Source organism: Aptenodytes patagonicus, chromosome 7 (assembly GCF_965638725.1).
Source record: "Aptenodytes patagonicus chromosome 7, bAptPat1.pri.cur, whole genome shotgun sequence".
NCBI lineage: Eukaryota > Metazoa > Chordata > Aves > Sphenisciformes > Spheniscidae > Aptenodytes > Aptenodytes patagonicus.
In genome coordinates this window covers 56,307,484-56,323,235 of record NC_134955.1, presented here as the reverse complement: position 1 = coordinate 56,323,235, position 15,752 = coordinate 56,307,484, and the positions used below count along the sequence as shown (strand labels likewise).

The following is a 15,752-nucleotide window of genomic DNA, read 5'->3' as shown; positions in this document are numbered from 1 at the left end:
TTCAGAGATCTCCGAAGAGCAGGGGATGCTAAGTATCATCTGTGCTGTAATATTTGGGTGTTGGGTTTGGAGTTATAGTAATTACGAGTGTGGAGGCGAATTAGAAAAACAAACGTGTTTGTTAAGAGATTAATTCAATCATCATTAGTATGAGAGCTGGAGCACTCACAAAGGCTGGAGACTAGTTCAAACTGGTTTTCATAATCCCCACCCACCTAAGTTCTACCAAAGGCATTAATTTAAAAACATTGCATCATCAAGGAAAAAAAATACTCTCACTGGCTGATCAATGAACCTGGGAGCAGGACATCGTCACCTAGAAGTTCTTGTGACCTGATTAACCTTTTTGCTCTTTACAGCTGAGCCCCATTCTTGCTGACCCCAGCCCTAGGAGTGCCATAATACTCTGCTGCTCTATGGAAGAAGACACCTGGGTATTCTGTGAAAATCAGTCTGGGCTTTCCCTGATCCCGAAAGGTTGACTTTTGATGAAGGATCTTGCTGTGACTCCTTTGGGAGTGCCTTCCTCCATGCTTCTTCAACAGGCTCTGTTGGCCATTGGTCTCCAAGCTGATCGAGGGAACAGGGGGTAGAGACATGGTGTGCCAAGGAAATGAGAGTGGTCTGCAAGTAACTGTGAGTGATGTGAAGAAAGGGAGGAAAAGAATGTCAGAGCAGATATCAGTATGTAGGAGCCAACACTAGACAGGGTATTGACTAGTTTGGTGTAGGGAAGTTTTGATCTGTACTGAAATAGTCACAATTCCAAGAGTTTTCTGTTAAAAAACAAATTTGAGATGCTTGTGTAATGGCTGAATACATGGAAAAATGGCTTTTTTTACTTGTCTGTATGTTGATCTAGAGTAGGATTTTTAAAAGCTACGCAGTGTTGGCCTAAATCTTCTCCCAACTTTGTTAAAAGCAGTGGCCAAAACAAAGCTTAATCTACACTATATCCATTCAAAATAAAATTGAAACCTGCCTCCCTTCTGCATTTGTTCCCTGGTGGACTCCTGTGTTTGTACCCTCATTTTCAACAGAGCTGTTCTGTATGAGTAGAGAGACTGACAAGGAGTAATAAACGAGGTAAATTGCCTCTGTGGCTTGCAAGACCACTTTGTGGGTCCTTTCTTTGAGCACTAGCCAAAATCCATATTGTGTGCTTGGGCAGCTGAGCTTCTGAGTCACAGAATAATGTCATTTCTATTTACTTCAATCCACTTTGATCAGCCTTACTTGGTCAGCTGCGTGATTAAAGGTAGGCACCCGATTCGGTATCGCTCAGGAGTACAGAGGAGGTAAAGGAAGCAATTCAGATGAGATGGTCCCAGATAGCAGGGTCAGTGGACCAAATGGGAAGGTGAAGAAGAACTTTTTAATGAAGGCTTTCAAAATAATGTTAGTTGCTTAAGTCTTGAATTACTCATTGGGATGGTTCTTGTTAACTATATTTTCATGTTGTATAGGCACACATTTATTACAATTTTAAATACTATATTGCTGTTGGAAACCCATAATTAATTGATTAATTTCTTTCTTTCTTTAACGCAAGAACATTATTAGGAAAGAAGGATTGGCCTGTAGTTACACAGCATTGGGCTGGGACTTGGGAGTTGCTGCTTCCCTTCCCAGCACAGTCACAGGTTCACTTTGTATAAACTTAGCTTCCTGTCTGCTTATAGCTATCCACTGAGGATGATCATCCTTCCTTTCTTTGTTTAAACAGTCAGAGCGGGATTCAGGTGCCTTACCACAGGTAAATAGTATGATTTTAAAAGCACAACATTAGACTGGCAGTAGATGAAGAGGTTCAGGTGAAACGATCCCTGCTGGCGTGGTGCTTGGGTCAAACTGGAAGGTGAAAAAAAAATTTTTAGTGAGCACAATGATCTTATCCTTCTCTATTTTCCTGTACAAGATTCTTGTGTTGTAGGTACTGGCAACAGATATTTGCATTTTCAAGTCATGAAAGAAAAAAATTCTGGTAAAATGGTTGGCCTGGGCAGTGTCTTGTGGTTCGTGCAGATTATTAATACTTGCAAGTTAAGCGTGCTTAATCACCTCTCCCCATGCTGTAATGTACCTAGGTAGCTAGCAGTTCTTGGATGCAAGTACTAAGCACACCAGGAAAGAAGACACTTTCTGTAAAGTCCGGAGAACGTTTTATGGAAGCTTGCAACTGAGGAACATTTCCAATTTCACTTTGAAGCTGTATAAAGCTGCATCCTGCAGACCACAGATTTTCAAATTGTGTATCACTGTTACCAAGGGAGGTGCCACGGTATCAAACTGATAAAAAAAATCCTGTCTTCATTAAACTCAATAAAGAACTGAAATGATGGTCAAGGCCATTGAAAGTAACTTTTTATTTTCATGTCATCTTATCTCAATGAGGAAGTTAGATATGTCATTTTTATCTTGCAGATGAGAAAACTGAAGCCCATCAGACAGTGTTAGTGACGTTCCCAAGGTCAAAGCTGAGCTGCTCAACAGAGCTAGCAATCTACCCTGAATTTTCAACCCAGTGGTTCTCTCATCAAGCAGTCCACCTCATCCTGAAGTCATTCCAGTATCCTGAACAGTATTTGGGCAAAGGAAAATATTCTTGGAGATCTTTATAGTCAATAAGATTGCAACATGGTTAGTTTGTCAACTATTTTGGGGATTAGAAGGAAAAGGAAACAGAATGCATACTATTCTTTCACAAGACCCCTGTTGGAAATCATTCAGATATGAAAATCTCAGAAAGCTATTTTGTTACTAATATTAGTATTACAGAAACACTCAAGTCTGAAAAGAAACTCCATGGTGAAGCTGTTACATGCAGAAATAATGAAAAACAGGCCTTCCTTTGAAAGATTCTGGGGTCTAAATAAAGGTTTCTAATGTTAGAGCCTACTCTCCTGCCCCTTTTTCAGGAGGGCTCAAGTCTGCTATAGGTCCTGTGTCGTATCTGCCAACCTGCACACTTCTGAAGCAGCAGTAGGAGGTTTAGTTGTTATTGGTGCACCATACATGTAACACACCTGCTACATTTTAGTAGGTAATTTGTAACTGGCACTGGTTTTCCAACTGAAAAATAGTGATGAGTGTTAACTATCCATCATTGCCATTGGTGTAGTATATTTTTTTTTAAATTCTAGTTCCTGCTCTCTACTTAGTTCATACATATTATTAGTGATGCTAATTCAAATGAAAAACAGTTCAGTGAGCAGAACTTCCCCCTCCTTGTGAATGTTCTCATCACTACATACAGATAGTATTTAATCCCCATTTCACATTCCCTTTCTAAACTAATGAATTTTGCCTTCCTGGCAGGACAGTGGAGGAGATTCTCCAAGAAGTATTGAAAGCATGGCATGACCACTGTGTGCAGATTGGGCCTTTTTTCTTCATTATATACCTCATCCAGACTAGAAGAACCGTAGTTCACCAGACATGCATACATCTTCCATCTTAACAATTTTCCCTGCATTCTGACTGCCTGATCCTTCCCAGAGACTATTAAATAACTTGAAACTTAAATAACTTGATAGTTTCATCGGGGGGAAGGGAGAGGAAGGCAATGTCCATTTCCTTCCTAATTCCACACTCCGTTTCCTTCATATTGCTGCTATGTCAATATACTTGTGGTCTATGTACTTTACACCTACAAATCTTTGTGTTACTTATGATATAATAGATCTATAGGGATAAAGATTTTTTTTATATTTGAAGTAACCTGTGTGTCTTGAGCCGTAATCCCAGAACAGCTATTATTGTTGCTAAACTGACATGGAAACTATAATTTCCTGACCTAAGGAGTAGAAGCATAACAAAAACAGTGGACGAGTTGAATGATTCTGTTGTCATCGAATATACCAGCCATTGGTTAATTAAGATCTCTTTAAACCTGCTTCGGAATGATTTCTTCAAAACAAAACAAACTGGCAGGAAGCTGTGTGCAAGATGTTGGTAAATGCATGAAATATTGTATTGGTCTATTTCTTCTAAAGAAGTAAAAATGTGAGTTGGGGTGTGGTATAGATACTGACCTGTATGAAGTATGCATCAGTAACATAGACTTGGGTAACATGGACTTTGTTGTGGTTTTAATTATCAGAAGGAATAAACCACATCTGTTTGGTTATTTCAGTATTCTGGACTTTTATTTCTATTAAAAATAAGTCGTAGAGAAGCAAGATCTAGTTCAGTAGATGAATGATCAGTACGAATCTGGTTAATGTGGTTTCATGACATAGTTTTAGAGTTGAAATTGTGGTCAGTAGAGAGGTGGGACTGTAAATGGCTCGTGGCAGTGCGTGGTACACCTGGCACGCGTGCATCTGTTCATCGTTTTAGTTTAAAGCTGATGTAGCACCTTATTGCTGCTGCTATAATGAAATGCTAGGGAAATGCCTTGTTAAAGTGTAGTTTAACATTATTAAAAACAAAACAGTAATTAGAAGGCCTCACAAATGAAAAAGAAAACAAGAGGCTTATAACCATTTTGTAACACAGTTCGTCCTTCACCACCACGACCTGTCACTCACCTAGGCTTTGATGAGTAAAATAATCTCTGTGTTTGTGACCTTTTACAGCCAGAATTAGAAGGAACAAGTAAAAAGGAAAGGGGAAAAAGAAACAAAGGGGAAAACAAAGGAGGAGAGTGTCAAGACAAGGTTTATCTATGTTCTGTCTCCATGTTTATCTATGATCGTAATGAAAAAATTACACACGTGAGTAAACAAGTACAAAAGAAAAAGAGTCATCACAACTGGGGAAACGTATTTCATGTCACTGCTCAATCATGGTCCTTGTTAACTGGAAAAATTCAGTCAGCTTGGTCCACTAGCATTTTATTCCTATTGGAAAAAGTTAATAGAAGCAAGCAGTTCTTTTTTTCATTCCAACAATTTAAATTTGTGCAGGAGGGACAAGGAGAAGGAGAAGTGGGTGCGCATATGCAGTATGTGCATGTGTGGGAGTAGGGAAGACAGCTTGCTACTTGTATTCCCACCACCTGCCCGAGGCAGTAACTCAGATGCACACAGAACTGAGATATATGAAGGGACCACACCTGTCAGAGTAGGAAACCCATCAGGGAAACATGTCTATCACATATCCTTTCAATGGCATGCAATTACAGTCAGATTGAGAAGGTACAGGCAATTAGTTCAGAGTCCATATTCAGGCTGATGATCAGGAGGAAGATTTGACTCTGGTCAGACTTTGGAAGAGTGCTGAGCTGCTGTGACGTGTGGCTGTCAGCTCCATGTGTGCTTCAGCACGGCACAGAAAGTCTGACTTCTGGCACCAAGAGTTAGCATCTGTTTCCAGTGGTTCCAGGCACAACCTCCTGGTTTCCAGTAGGGTCCTAATTACACAATGTTTGCGCTAAGCTCCTCCACATGGTCAGAGGCAACAGACAGAAAGACACAGCTACTATTCAAACGGCTGAAGATTGTCAGCTCCATTGGCTGAATTGTGGACACGATCCTTGGAAACCCTATTTCATCAATATTTGCTCTGTTTCCTCCTTTTTTTTGGTTGGCTCTAATTTTTATCAGGTCTGTTTAAAGTTTAACAGTGGAAATTAAGCAGAAGATGATGTAGCAGTATAAGTACTGCTACATGTGGAGAACAGCACGGTCAGTGAATGCAGCAGGGCTTCTGATTTTGTAAGTACTACATGTGCGTTTTTCTTAGACACTTGCAAACGATGCTTTCTGCGGTTGGTGGAATTTTCATGTCAGGTTAATTTCATTTGTCTGCTTGTGACTTGGTTGTGTGCAGATGTTGCCATGAAATATTAATCAAGCAAACATGCAAGGGACCAGTGGGACCTGCTGTTCTGGGGGAGTATGCTTAGCCTGAAATTAGAATAAAATAACCTTTGAAGTCATGGGGACTTATTAAGTAGTTGTTAAAGCAGAATATTGATGAAATCACCTTTTAGGTTGGAAACAGCTTTCACAGTGACTCGAAATTAGCATAATCCCACAAGTGACTGAACAACCAGGTCCAATTTATAAGCTCTTCCGGTGACTTAATGTATAAAACAACCATTGAATTGCTAAGGCCAGGCTCTCTAATTAGGACTGGGGTGAGTGTAGGGGGTGGGAGGAAGGCCACAATTTAAACTTAATTACCCCTTTTATTCCCATAGACAAACTAATCTGTGATTTGGCAGAGAATTATTTTCTGAATTTCCAATTTGCATATAAAAAATACAGCCCAGATTTAATAAAGTCTTTCCAGTTTCTTCAGCTTTGAAATGGTACAAAAAATATTTGTGGCTGAAATTTTCTGACTTCAAAATGTTGAAATTAATGTGATTAATATCTCTAAAGAGAAAAGTATGTGGGGAAAACTTGATGACAATATTGAGTGTTTTCCAGCTTCTGGTAGAAGTAGTTCTTTAATATTTCTGTAGAGAGCTGTGATACTAAGAGATTTTTTTAACTGTTCTGTTATAGTAGAAGTTGAAAACAGAGCCATGCCTAATATAAGCTTGCTGCAGAAAAACCATACTCTGTTTCAGAAATTCTTTGAAATTTAGGCTCAGCTCTGTTTGTACACAGGAAGTGGTCATGGACAGACAAAAATTATCATCTTTTTCACTTAAGTGTGTAATACCTCAAATAACTAGAGAAAAATGGTCTATGAAATGTTAAACAGCAAGTACTTTTGAAACACCCTCTGTACTACATGATTGGTTCATTTGTCTGTAGTACATAAGGGTTTTTTTTGGCTAGGAGGAAGAGGGAGATTTCTGCTTAAAAGAGATGCAAATAGTTGAATCGTATTCCCATCTAGGGCCATACTGCATCTTTCGGTTTAAGGAAATCAAAATTTTGCGTTATCACTTCTTACTGCAGGTCACTGCAGTGGTCACCGTCTGCTCTCAGACATACTCAGCATACTCAGAACCTAGCAAATATGAGAACACACAGGTAGTGTATATGTTTGTTATAAAAAACAAAAAAGACCACCATACCAATAAAAAAATAAAGCAACTGGTTAATCACCAAGAATCCTGGAACTTGGGCTGCCCTCAGAAACTCTATCTAAATCTTGTTTAGATAGTAGATACAGTCATCTTTCACATCTGGGAATGAATATGGGACCAAGAGAACTTCACCTTGGCAGGACATGGGAAAATGCATTCCTGGAAGAGAAGGATACAAACAGGCTGTGTTGGCTGGAAACCAGAAGAAGAGGAGCCGTAACAGTAGTAAAGTTCTAGAAATGTTTTCCTGTAGAAGCTGCAAGGGCAAAAAGCTTATTTTCATAGACAGCTTGTAACATTTCTGAAGAGGGTTTATATGAGATGCCTCCCCAGAATAGCAGGGAACTGAATTCGGTAGAGACTTGTTCCAGCTCCTATGGAGGGCAGGAGGCTCATGTGAAGCATATCATGTCAGCTTTAGGAGAACAAGCATAATGAAGAAACTTGTCATCTCCAAGGGGATTAATCTGAGTGTCCTTTGATTTCCAAATGGGATCTGTACTCCTCTTTTCCTCTTGGACCCAGGTCCTTCCTGTGTCTCTAGAGGGAGCCACATGTCCCAGGCAGGTTAACCCATGGTGAGGGGCAAACCACCATTTAAGAAGTTACAAACACTTGTTGCAGCCCCCTGAAAGGAGGGTCCCTTCGTTCCAAACATGCACCTCATTATCTGCTGCAAACCTGCTGCTTCCTACACGTCTTTATGCCCACTTCTGAGTGTCCTGCTGCCATGGCACAGGGTGCTCCAGGCTTTTGCCTTGAATTTTGCCTTGAAGTTTATGTAGATGACTTTCCTCCATCACTTATCAGCTGTGGCCAATGACTGGCCGTGTGAGTAAGTAACCATGAAGTAAACAGGGGTGTGAATTTAACAAGCACTAGATAGTCCATGACAGCCATCTGTCCATGTGCTGCTGCCCTGATAAATGTGAGGGAATTTATCCCATTTCCAGTGAGAAGTGAGCTGCCTCACATTTCCTCCATTTACCGAACTGCATTTGGGCAGATACTCTGGAGTACTTGATGTCTTTGAAATGCACACCCCGTCTTACCCCATGGTAACTTGTTTGTTTAGATGTACCCTGTAGGAGACAATGATCCAGGGAAGATAATGTGATTGTTAATAGAGATTATTATGGACTTTGGCTCTATACTTTTATTGCCAATGAAGAAGAGAATTGCCTTTTCAGGGCAGTTACAATGGAATATTATGGTTTTATTATGCCTGACATTTTAATTTATAATTTGGTTGAATTTATTAATGACATTTGACATTGTGTCCATGGGCACTTTAAATATCCTATGTACATTAGATCTTTACAGTTGCACTATATAATATTTATGCTAACAAACTATTCATTATTTCTTACTACCAAGCTCATCGTTACCATCTGCTCATCTAATGACTGTTTATTTTGTGACAGAATAATTCGAAAAGAAGATGAAGTATCTCTTGTGCCTGTGTTTACTCCTTGCTGTCCTTTGTGCCGCAACCCATTACCACCAAGAAGACATTTGCCATGAAGTCAATAATACTAATCTGCACGATGGAACAGAAAATTTATTAACACATAACTGTGACAAGCAAGGCTCTAACTATGCAGATTTTGTATTTAGATTTTACAAGCAGGCTATATCAAAAAAAGCTGATGAAAATGTTTTCTTTTCTCCCATGAGCATCTCCACTGCCTTTGCCATGCTGGCTGTTGGTGCTAAGTCAACCACCCTGTCTCAGATTTTTGAAAGTCTGGGCTTTGACGGTCTCACTGAGACTCGCATACATGATATACATGAAAGTTTTCATAAAGTTTTAGCAGTACTGAACTGTACTGATGTTAACATCACATTAAGTATAGGGAATGCCCTTTTTACAGCTATTGGGTATGAACCACAGGAGACATTTTTACAAAATACCAAACAATTTTATGATGCAGAATTTTTTTCTAGCAATTTCCATAAACCAGAAGAAGCTAAGAAGCAAATAAATAAATATGTAGAGGAGAAAACCAAGGGGAAAATTCCTGAATTAATTGGTCATCTTGATGCAAGTACCGTATTGGTTCTTGTTAACTACATTTATTTTAAAGGTAAGATATTTAACATAATATTCCTATAGATGATTTTGATGCAAAACAAAAATTGTAGGGAACTCTTAATGATCTATTAGCAGAGTGACTATTTAGGAAAGAGCTTAACTGTGCAGGACCTTCAAAGTAAAGGTTAGATCTGGCCAAAAGCAGGGTACCGGATTGTTGAGAAATATTGATTGCTTGATTCAGTTTGCCTGAAAGCTGCAGACAGAGAAGTCCCACTCTAGTGGACTGCCTCATAGACAGGGACTTACTGCACACAGTCTCGCCGGTCTGAGGGCATAATGACTAAAGATGTTTCCAAGATGTCTATGCTGACTGTATGTGCCAGTCAAACTTAGTGGACTGACATCTTTGCACTTCCAGGGTCCCCAGTATTATGGTAGAACTACTAGGTATGCTGCATGAAGACTTGAGACATAGCATTTTGAGGGCCTGTGCTTCTGGAGCCCTGCTTGAGTGTTAGGATCCTTTATTCTGTTGATGAATTCCTCACCAGGCTGAGAGCAGTCAGCTTGCATCGGGTACGGCCTAACAGGAAAGGCATAACAAGGTCCTGTGGCTGAATGTTTAAGTGGTTGAATTTAAATGACATAAAAGGCACAAGTTGTGGGAACATATGGCTACAATAGAAGCAGGACTCTCTCAACTGGTCCTCATCAACCTTTGGTTGTTTTTCAGCAAGACAGAACTTACTCACAGTAACTGTGCTGAACTTACTGCACAGCTAAAATGCTGTATTGTGTGTTATGCAGGAGGTTGAAGTGATTTAGTGATCCTCTTTTCCCATAAGCAGACCCCCAGCGTCCTAACATTTAAGTTGGTCTGATTTATATCAGCCATTTTTTATGATCTTCACATGTTTGAGAGCAACATCTCTTTTCCCCCATTAGCTGCCTGGGCAAAGTCTTTTGATCCTTTGCGTACATATGAGGATGATTTTTTTGTGAACAAAAATGCACCTGTTAGAGTCAACATGATGCAGCGTGACAGTAACTATGACAGTTACTACGACCAGGATCTCTCTTGCGAGGTGGTAGAGCTGCCTTACCAGGGCACTGCACGAGCATTGCTCATTCTGCCTGATGATGGAAAGATGAAGCAAGTGGAAGATGCTCTCTCCAAGGAAACTGTTTGTAAATGGGATAACAAACTTGAGACCAGGTAACTCTCAGTAGATGGAATAGTATATTTGAGGACACATCATTATTTTTAAGAGAAAGCATTAATTTCAGATCGCCTTCTCCTGGATATAATGTCCTGATTTCATAAAGCGGGGTTTTAAGCGATTCCCAAGACGAGTCAGAGCAGAGCATAATCGATAAGCAACTGCAGGCTCTCTGACCTGACAAGGGGACACAGCATTGCAACAACTGCCTCAAGACTTGCTTGGCTACCTTTTGGCCACCATACCTCTTCTTTCATGGTGCTAACATAATTCATTTGCTTCACTGTGTCTTAGATTTTATCTTCCTTTTCCCTTCTTTTAGCCTTTCTACAGTTGGTCTGCTTACTCTCTGTAGCTCTCTAGCCACAAAACTCTTGCTAGCTGTGTACGTGGCACTGGGATGAAGCAGCGGCAATGAAGAAATTAGTTTCTTTTTCCAAAATCAAAGAGACAATGTAGGTACAAACAGATGACACATCTCTCTGGATGCCAAAATTGCTCAGGGAATACAAATGTTACCATCAAACAAATTAGCAATCAAAAGAATGCTTTCAAGTGTCACTGAATTGCATACTATCCAGCCTGCTGGCTGAAACAACACTGCAATGCTTCACTGCTGTTTCGTTTTCTTTGTTCAACAGGAGATTAAATCTGCAGTTACCAAAGATTTCTATTAGTGGGTCTTACGATCTTAAAAAACTGTTCATGGAAATGGGCATGACTGAAGTATTCTCTAGTAATGCTGATCTGTCTGGAATTAGTGGCAGCCACAGTCTACAGGTTTCACAAGTAAGAGAACAGACAGAGCTGGTGATGGGGCGGTGGTTGGTTGCTCTGATCAATTATATCTGGGGTTTTTAGAGACTTGCTTTCCCTCCTTGTCCTACTGAAGTTATAAGTAAAACTCACAATGACATGTAGTGACCTGCTTAGTAATTGTGCTTTTCTACAGAGAGGGTCTGCTGTCCCACCTTTGTATTATTTTAATATTGCTATTAAAAGGCTGGATATTAAGTACACGGAGAAGTTGGACAAGATTTTAAATGATTTCTTGGCACTGGAATATGATTATTAACATGCAATTGTGTCAAGTAAATTATAAATGAGGAGTATATTATTTGTGTTGATTAGTACCTAATTTTTTACTATTCTCAAAGTTTCCAGGAAATTTCCAGTTTGCAGTGGCAGAATTTCACCATGTCAGTTTAAGCTACGATTTAACGTGGCAAAGATGTCAAATACTGCCCCTGTATTAGCATTTAAATAGCAGTCTTCCATTAACCTTGGAATAACAGAGAAAGTGTTGCTAGTGGAAGTCCAAACCATCTAAGAAAATAAACCAGCTAGTGCATGGACTCTTATTATCCCCCTCTACTCAGTACTGGTGAGGGTCCATCTACAGGCCCTCCCCGTTGAGTCCTGACATGGAAAACACTCCTGTTGCAGGCTGTTGGAGATTTACCATACAAGAAAATTTGGTCCACTGGGTTTTATCACTCCTTTCTTCTCCTAAATATTCCATAAAGAGAGTGTGTATCTTCACCCCCTGCTTGCTGTCCCATACATAAACTACAGCGTTTGCTCCTTTTCCCTGCAGGCACTTCACAAGGCCCTGCTGGAAATTGATGAGGCTGGAACTGAGGCTGCAGGAGCCACAGCCATAATCCTTACCAAAGTTCTTCATCCTTCTGTTACCATAAAATTCAACAGGCCCTTCATTATATTGATTTCTGACAAAGCAACCAGCACTACACTTTTCATGGGGAAAATTGTCGACCCTACTAAGAAGTAATTGCTGAGTTATTGGGCATGCTGGTTTTCGGCATGAGTTATAATGTCTACAGTGTTCACACATGGGGGCTAGTTAGTGCTACCAACTACTCTCTGATTGAGGGATATTCAGAAGTAAATGAGGAATTTCCTTATCAAACTAATAAGCAAAAGATTGTAAAAAAACTCCAAGCAACCGACAGTTTTAAAATGTAACATTTTCCCCAGTTGAGTAATTCAAGTTATTAAAACATTTTCCAAATTTTCCTTGGAAAACTGTTTTTTGTAAAGTCTGCTGTTATTTTTACAAGTGTATTCTCTCTGCTAAACGGTTTTCTCCAGACTGCTTTCCGTTCTGGGATACTCAACAAAAGCTTTATCCCAACAGGTAACAAGTACCCTGCAATTCTATTATGTCTTCTCTGGGACTTGCTGATGATCAGTGTTCACCTGAGCCAGTCCCTACAGAGCCCTTTCTTCCTTACATAGCTCTTTGCTGCCTAGGCCGTTGTTGCTTACCCTCAACCAACCTGTTCTCTCTCACAAGTTCCAACTCTTTGCCTAGGACGTCTTAAAAAAACATTGACAAAAAAGAGAAAATCCCTGAAACAATAGACTTATTCTGCTGTAGCACTCACTGTAAGTGTCTTTTTGCAGTCCACAGGGTCAGCAAAAACTTTGAGGGACAGTGACACTAGGCATAAACTGTCAAAGAATTGTCCTGCTACAATATCATCCATGAATTATTGCTAAGGCTGATGAATAAAATAAGCACTGTCATTTAAATCCATCAGTCAAGGACTGACTCTCAGTGTCTCCAGCCTGTTCCTATCCTGTTATAAATATTTTAAAATCAACGAAAACATTCAGTCACTCTTATTAACATAGCAGGGTGTCTGTAAAATATGTTTTAAAGGCTGTTAAATGAGTCCAACTTTTCTCATATGGAGATGGCGATTCTTTGCATTCTGTCCTTATGTGCCTACTTGGGTAAAACCTGTTTTCAAGAAATATATAAACACTCTCTTGCTATTGTGGGTCTGCAGATCACCCACTCTTACTGCAGTGGAGCACTGGGGCCTGGTGCTCACCCTTGCTGAAGTCTGTAACAAACCTTTTAACAAGCAGCTGCTGCCTCAAGGAGAGACTGACTCCTGCTTTGGCAGCTGCTTTCCCACTGCACTGCTTTGACTCATGCCATTGCATATAGACCTTGATAAATTTTTTGCAAGTGGAGTTTAGTCCCTGTTGCTGGGAAGATGATGCTCCTGAATGTACATTACTTGTTTCTAAAGTGATCCTGGCAATGTACTGTGAGCACTGTGAAGGTGATGCATGCCCCAAATTAACAAACAAGCTCCCTACCCCTGACATCTCTCTGGTCCTCTGACCTGTTCTCCCAAACTTGGTCCACCCTGCACAGAGGTGCTTTATTGAGACCCACCAGTGCTTGTAACATGGGTATGGTGTACGGGGGGGGCTATGCTTCTGACTCAGGGGGGCTTGGAGACTGCTGCCTTGTATGAGTCCCTTTGCTCCAAGCAGCAAGAACTCAGTGGAAGCCCTGAGCTATTGCTTCTGCTGGAGCAAGATACCATCATTTAGTGGACTGGGAGATACCACGTCTCTGTGCAAAGCAGCGGCTTTTACAGAGTTGAGATCAATGATAACTTGCTGTGGTGTGAGGCAGCCTGCTCTGAGGTGGCTGTATGAACTCAACAAGAGCTGGGAGCAGCTCCATTGAGATTCCACCCTGATAAATTGATGCACCAGTACTGATTAGAAGGTAGGATGGTGAGATTTTTATCGGAGTGGGGTGGCAGAAGAACAGGTTCTCGGCCTAGTGCTAAAGGGAAAGAGGTTAGGAAAAAATCTCACGGTTGCTAGGACAGAGTAGAGGCTTTGGGAAGTAACACAGGGAGCAAATTCCTGCCCCATCTACTTCCCAGGCCTTTGCTTTTGAGAGTGGAGGCAAGGAACTGCAGGAGGAGAACTGCACTAGGAGTTTTCACACTGGAGTGTGAGGAGTGATTGCGCCTGGCAAACGTATCAAACAGGGCACCTTTGAATGCTGGATGGGTTTGGCAGGTATCTATCACGATGTGGGGCATTACCACAGTTGTCCTCCGGTTGAGGAACTTCACGCTCCAGACCAGAAGTTTGGCCTGAGCTGTGGCAGGGACCTGGAGTGGGAAGAGGGATCATCCCAAATCTCTCTGAAAGGGGAGGATGTGGAGAAGACAGGAAAAGAAAATAGTCTTGTGCCTACATGGAAGGCACAAAAATGCCTATAGTTCACAGTATGGAGATCCATAGAGCAGGGGGCTAAATATACCCTGCTGATGCTACTCTCAGCATAGTCCTGATGATGTTCTTTAAGAATTGGACAATTCTGCAAAGCTTTTGTGGAGACAGGGGGCATTTTGTCCTAATTCGAGGAAAATTGTGTTGGTCTGCCTTTCATCATTTGTCTGTGTTGCTTTTATCTGTCTTAGTGTGTGATAGGGAATGTTCCTCTTCATGCTATCTAGTTGTATTAATGGTAGAGAAGGAAAGGAAGGATTCTGATAGACATAAGCTAAAAAATTCCTTTATGTGCTGTGTATTCACTTTGTCTGTGGTAAACACATGTATTTTATGGTGTCCTTCATTCATCTGTAGGTGATTTTATTAACACCCTTCAATTTTCCACTACAACAAAACCAGATCTGATTAGGACAGGTTAATCCCACACATTCATTCTCTCAGTCTACGGGACAGCTGGATCCAAACTAAACCCTGAAAGAGAACTAGAGCTTCTTTATATGCTGTGAAGTGTTGTCCACTTGACTTCCTGCAGCAACAGTCAGCAGAAGGGGACAATACAGCTTACAGTGGAGTATGTGACACCCTGTCATAACCATCCAAGATAAATGACCTGCTGTGGGTCTGTTAGCCTTGACCTGACATACTTACAGGAAGCTCTGAGGAAACGGACTTACCTTAAGACAGCGTATCTCAGCTGAGAACCCCTGCAAGGGAAGATGGATCCACTGGGATGGGTCCCTGAAGGGCAGCCTAGCTGTGTCCCAGCAGATCTGAGTGCCAGAGTTCTCTTGGCAGCCTCTGAGCCATGTGGGAGACAGTAAGTGACCTTGTTTGTGGTCCACTGGGACTCTGTTTGCTGATGGGATAGCTTCTGTCAGTAAAGCTCTGTTTGCTTTGCCCCATGATGGAGTCCATGTAGAATGTTGTCACAAACCATGAAGCAGTGGGATTTCAGGGCTAATGCTGTATGTGTTCAATGCATGTTACCTTTCACCAATAAGGAAAGGAGCTGACTCAATGCTAAAAGGCACAAAGCAATCAGATAATCACAGAAACACCAGGTGCTCACATAAGCCCTGCTATTCAGATGCTACCAGTACTTTGGACTTTCCTCTCTCATTCCCAGCTACGTGATTTGAGCCCCAACACTGGTATCTGGAGAACTCGCCCTTGAATGAGCACACCAGCCCTCTCCCCACAGCTACGTCATCTGTGTCAGCCCTTGATCGCTGCTACTATTTCAAGGAAATGGGAACTCACCCAGATGTAAGCCAACCCTATTCTAATTTTTTCAGTAGATTCAGCACCACAAAAGCAGCAGGCTTTCCCCCTGTACTCACACTCATTTCAAGCAGAGAATCACTAAGCTCTTAAAAACCGGTTGATTATGATAGTTCCTGGGCAGGGTGGTTTTTGACTGTGGATT

The 15,752-nt window shown here is 41.0% G+C and overlaps 1 protein-coding gene across 1 annotated transcript; it reads left to right on the top strand.

Moving 5' to 3' along the window:
- The first annotated feature begins 5,580 nt into the window (after nucleotides 1–5,580).
- LOC143163666 (alpha-1-antiproteinase-like) lies at nucleotides 5,581–12,295 on the top strand. The gene is made up of 5 exons (XM_076345369.1): nucleotides 5,581–5,660; nucleotides 8,416–9,078; nucleotides 9,975–10,245; nucleotides 10,891–11,038; nucleotides 11,847–12,295. Exons 2-5 carry the CDS (start codon nucleotides 8,433–8,435, stop codon nucleotides 12,039–12,041), a joined length of 1,260 nt encoding a protein of 419 aa, XP_076201484.1. The 5' UTR covers nucleotides 5,581–5,660; nucleotides 8,416–8,432; the 3' UTR covers nucleotides 12,042–12,295.
- Nucleotides 12,296–15,752: the final 3,457 nt, after the last annotated feature.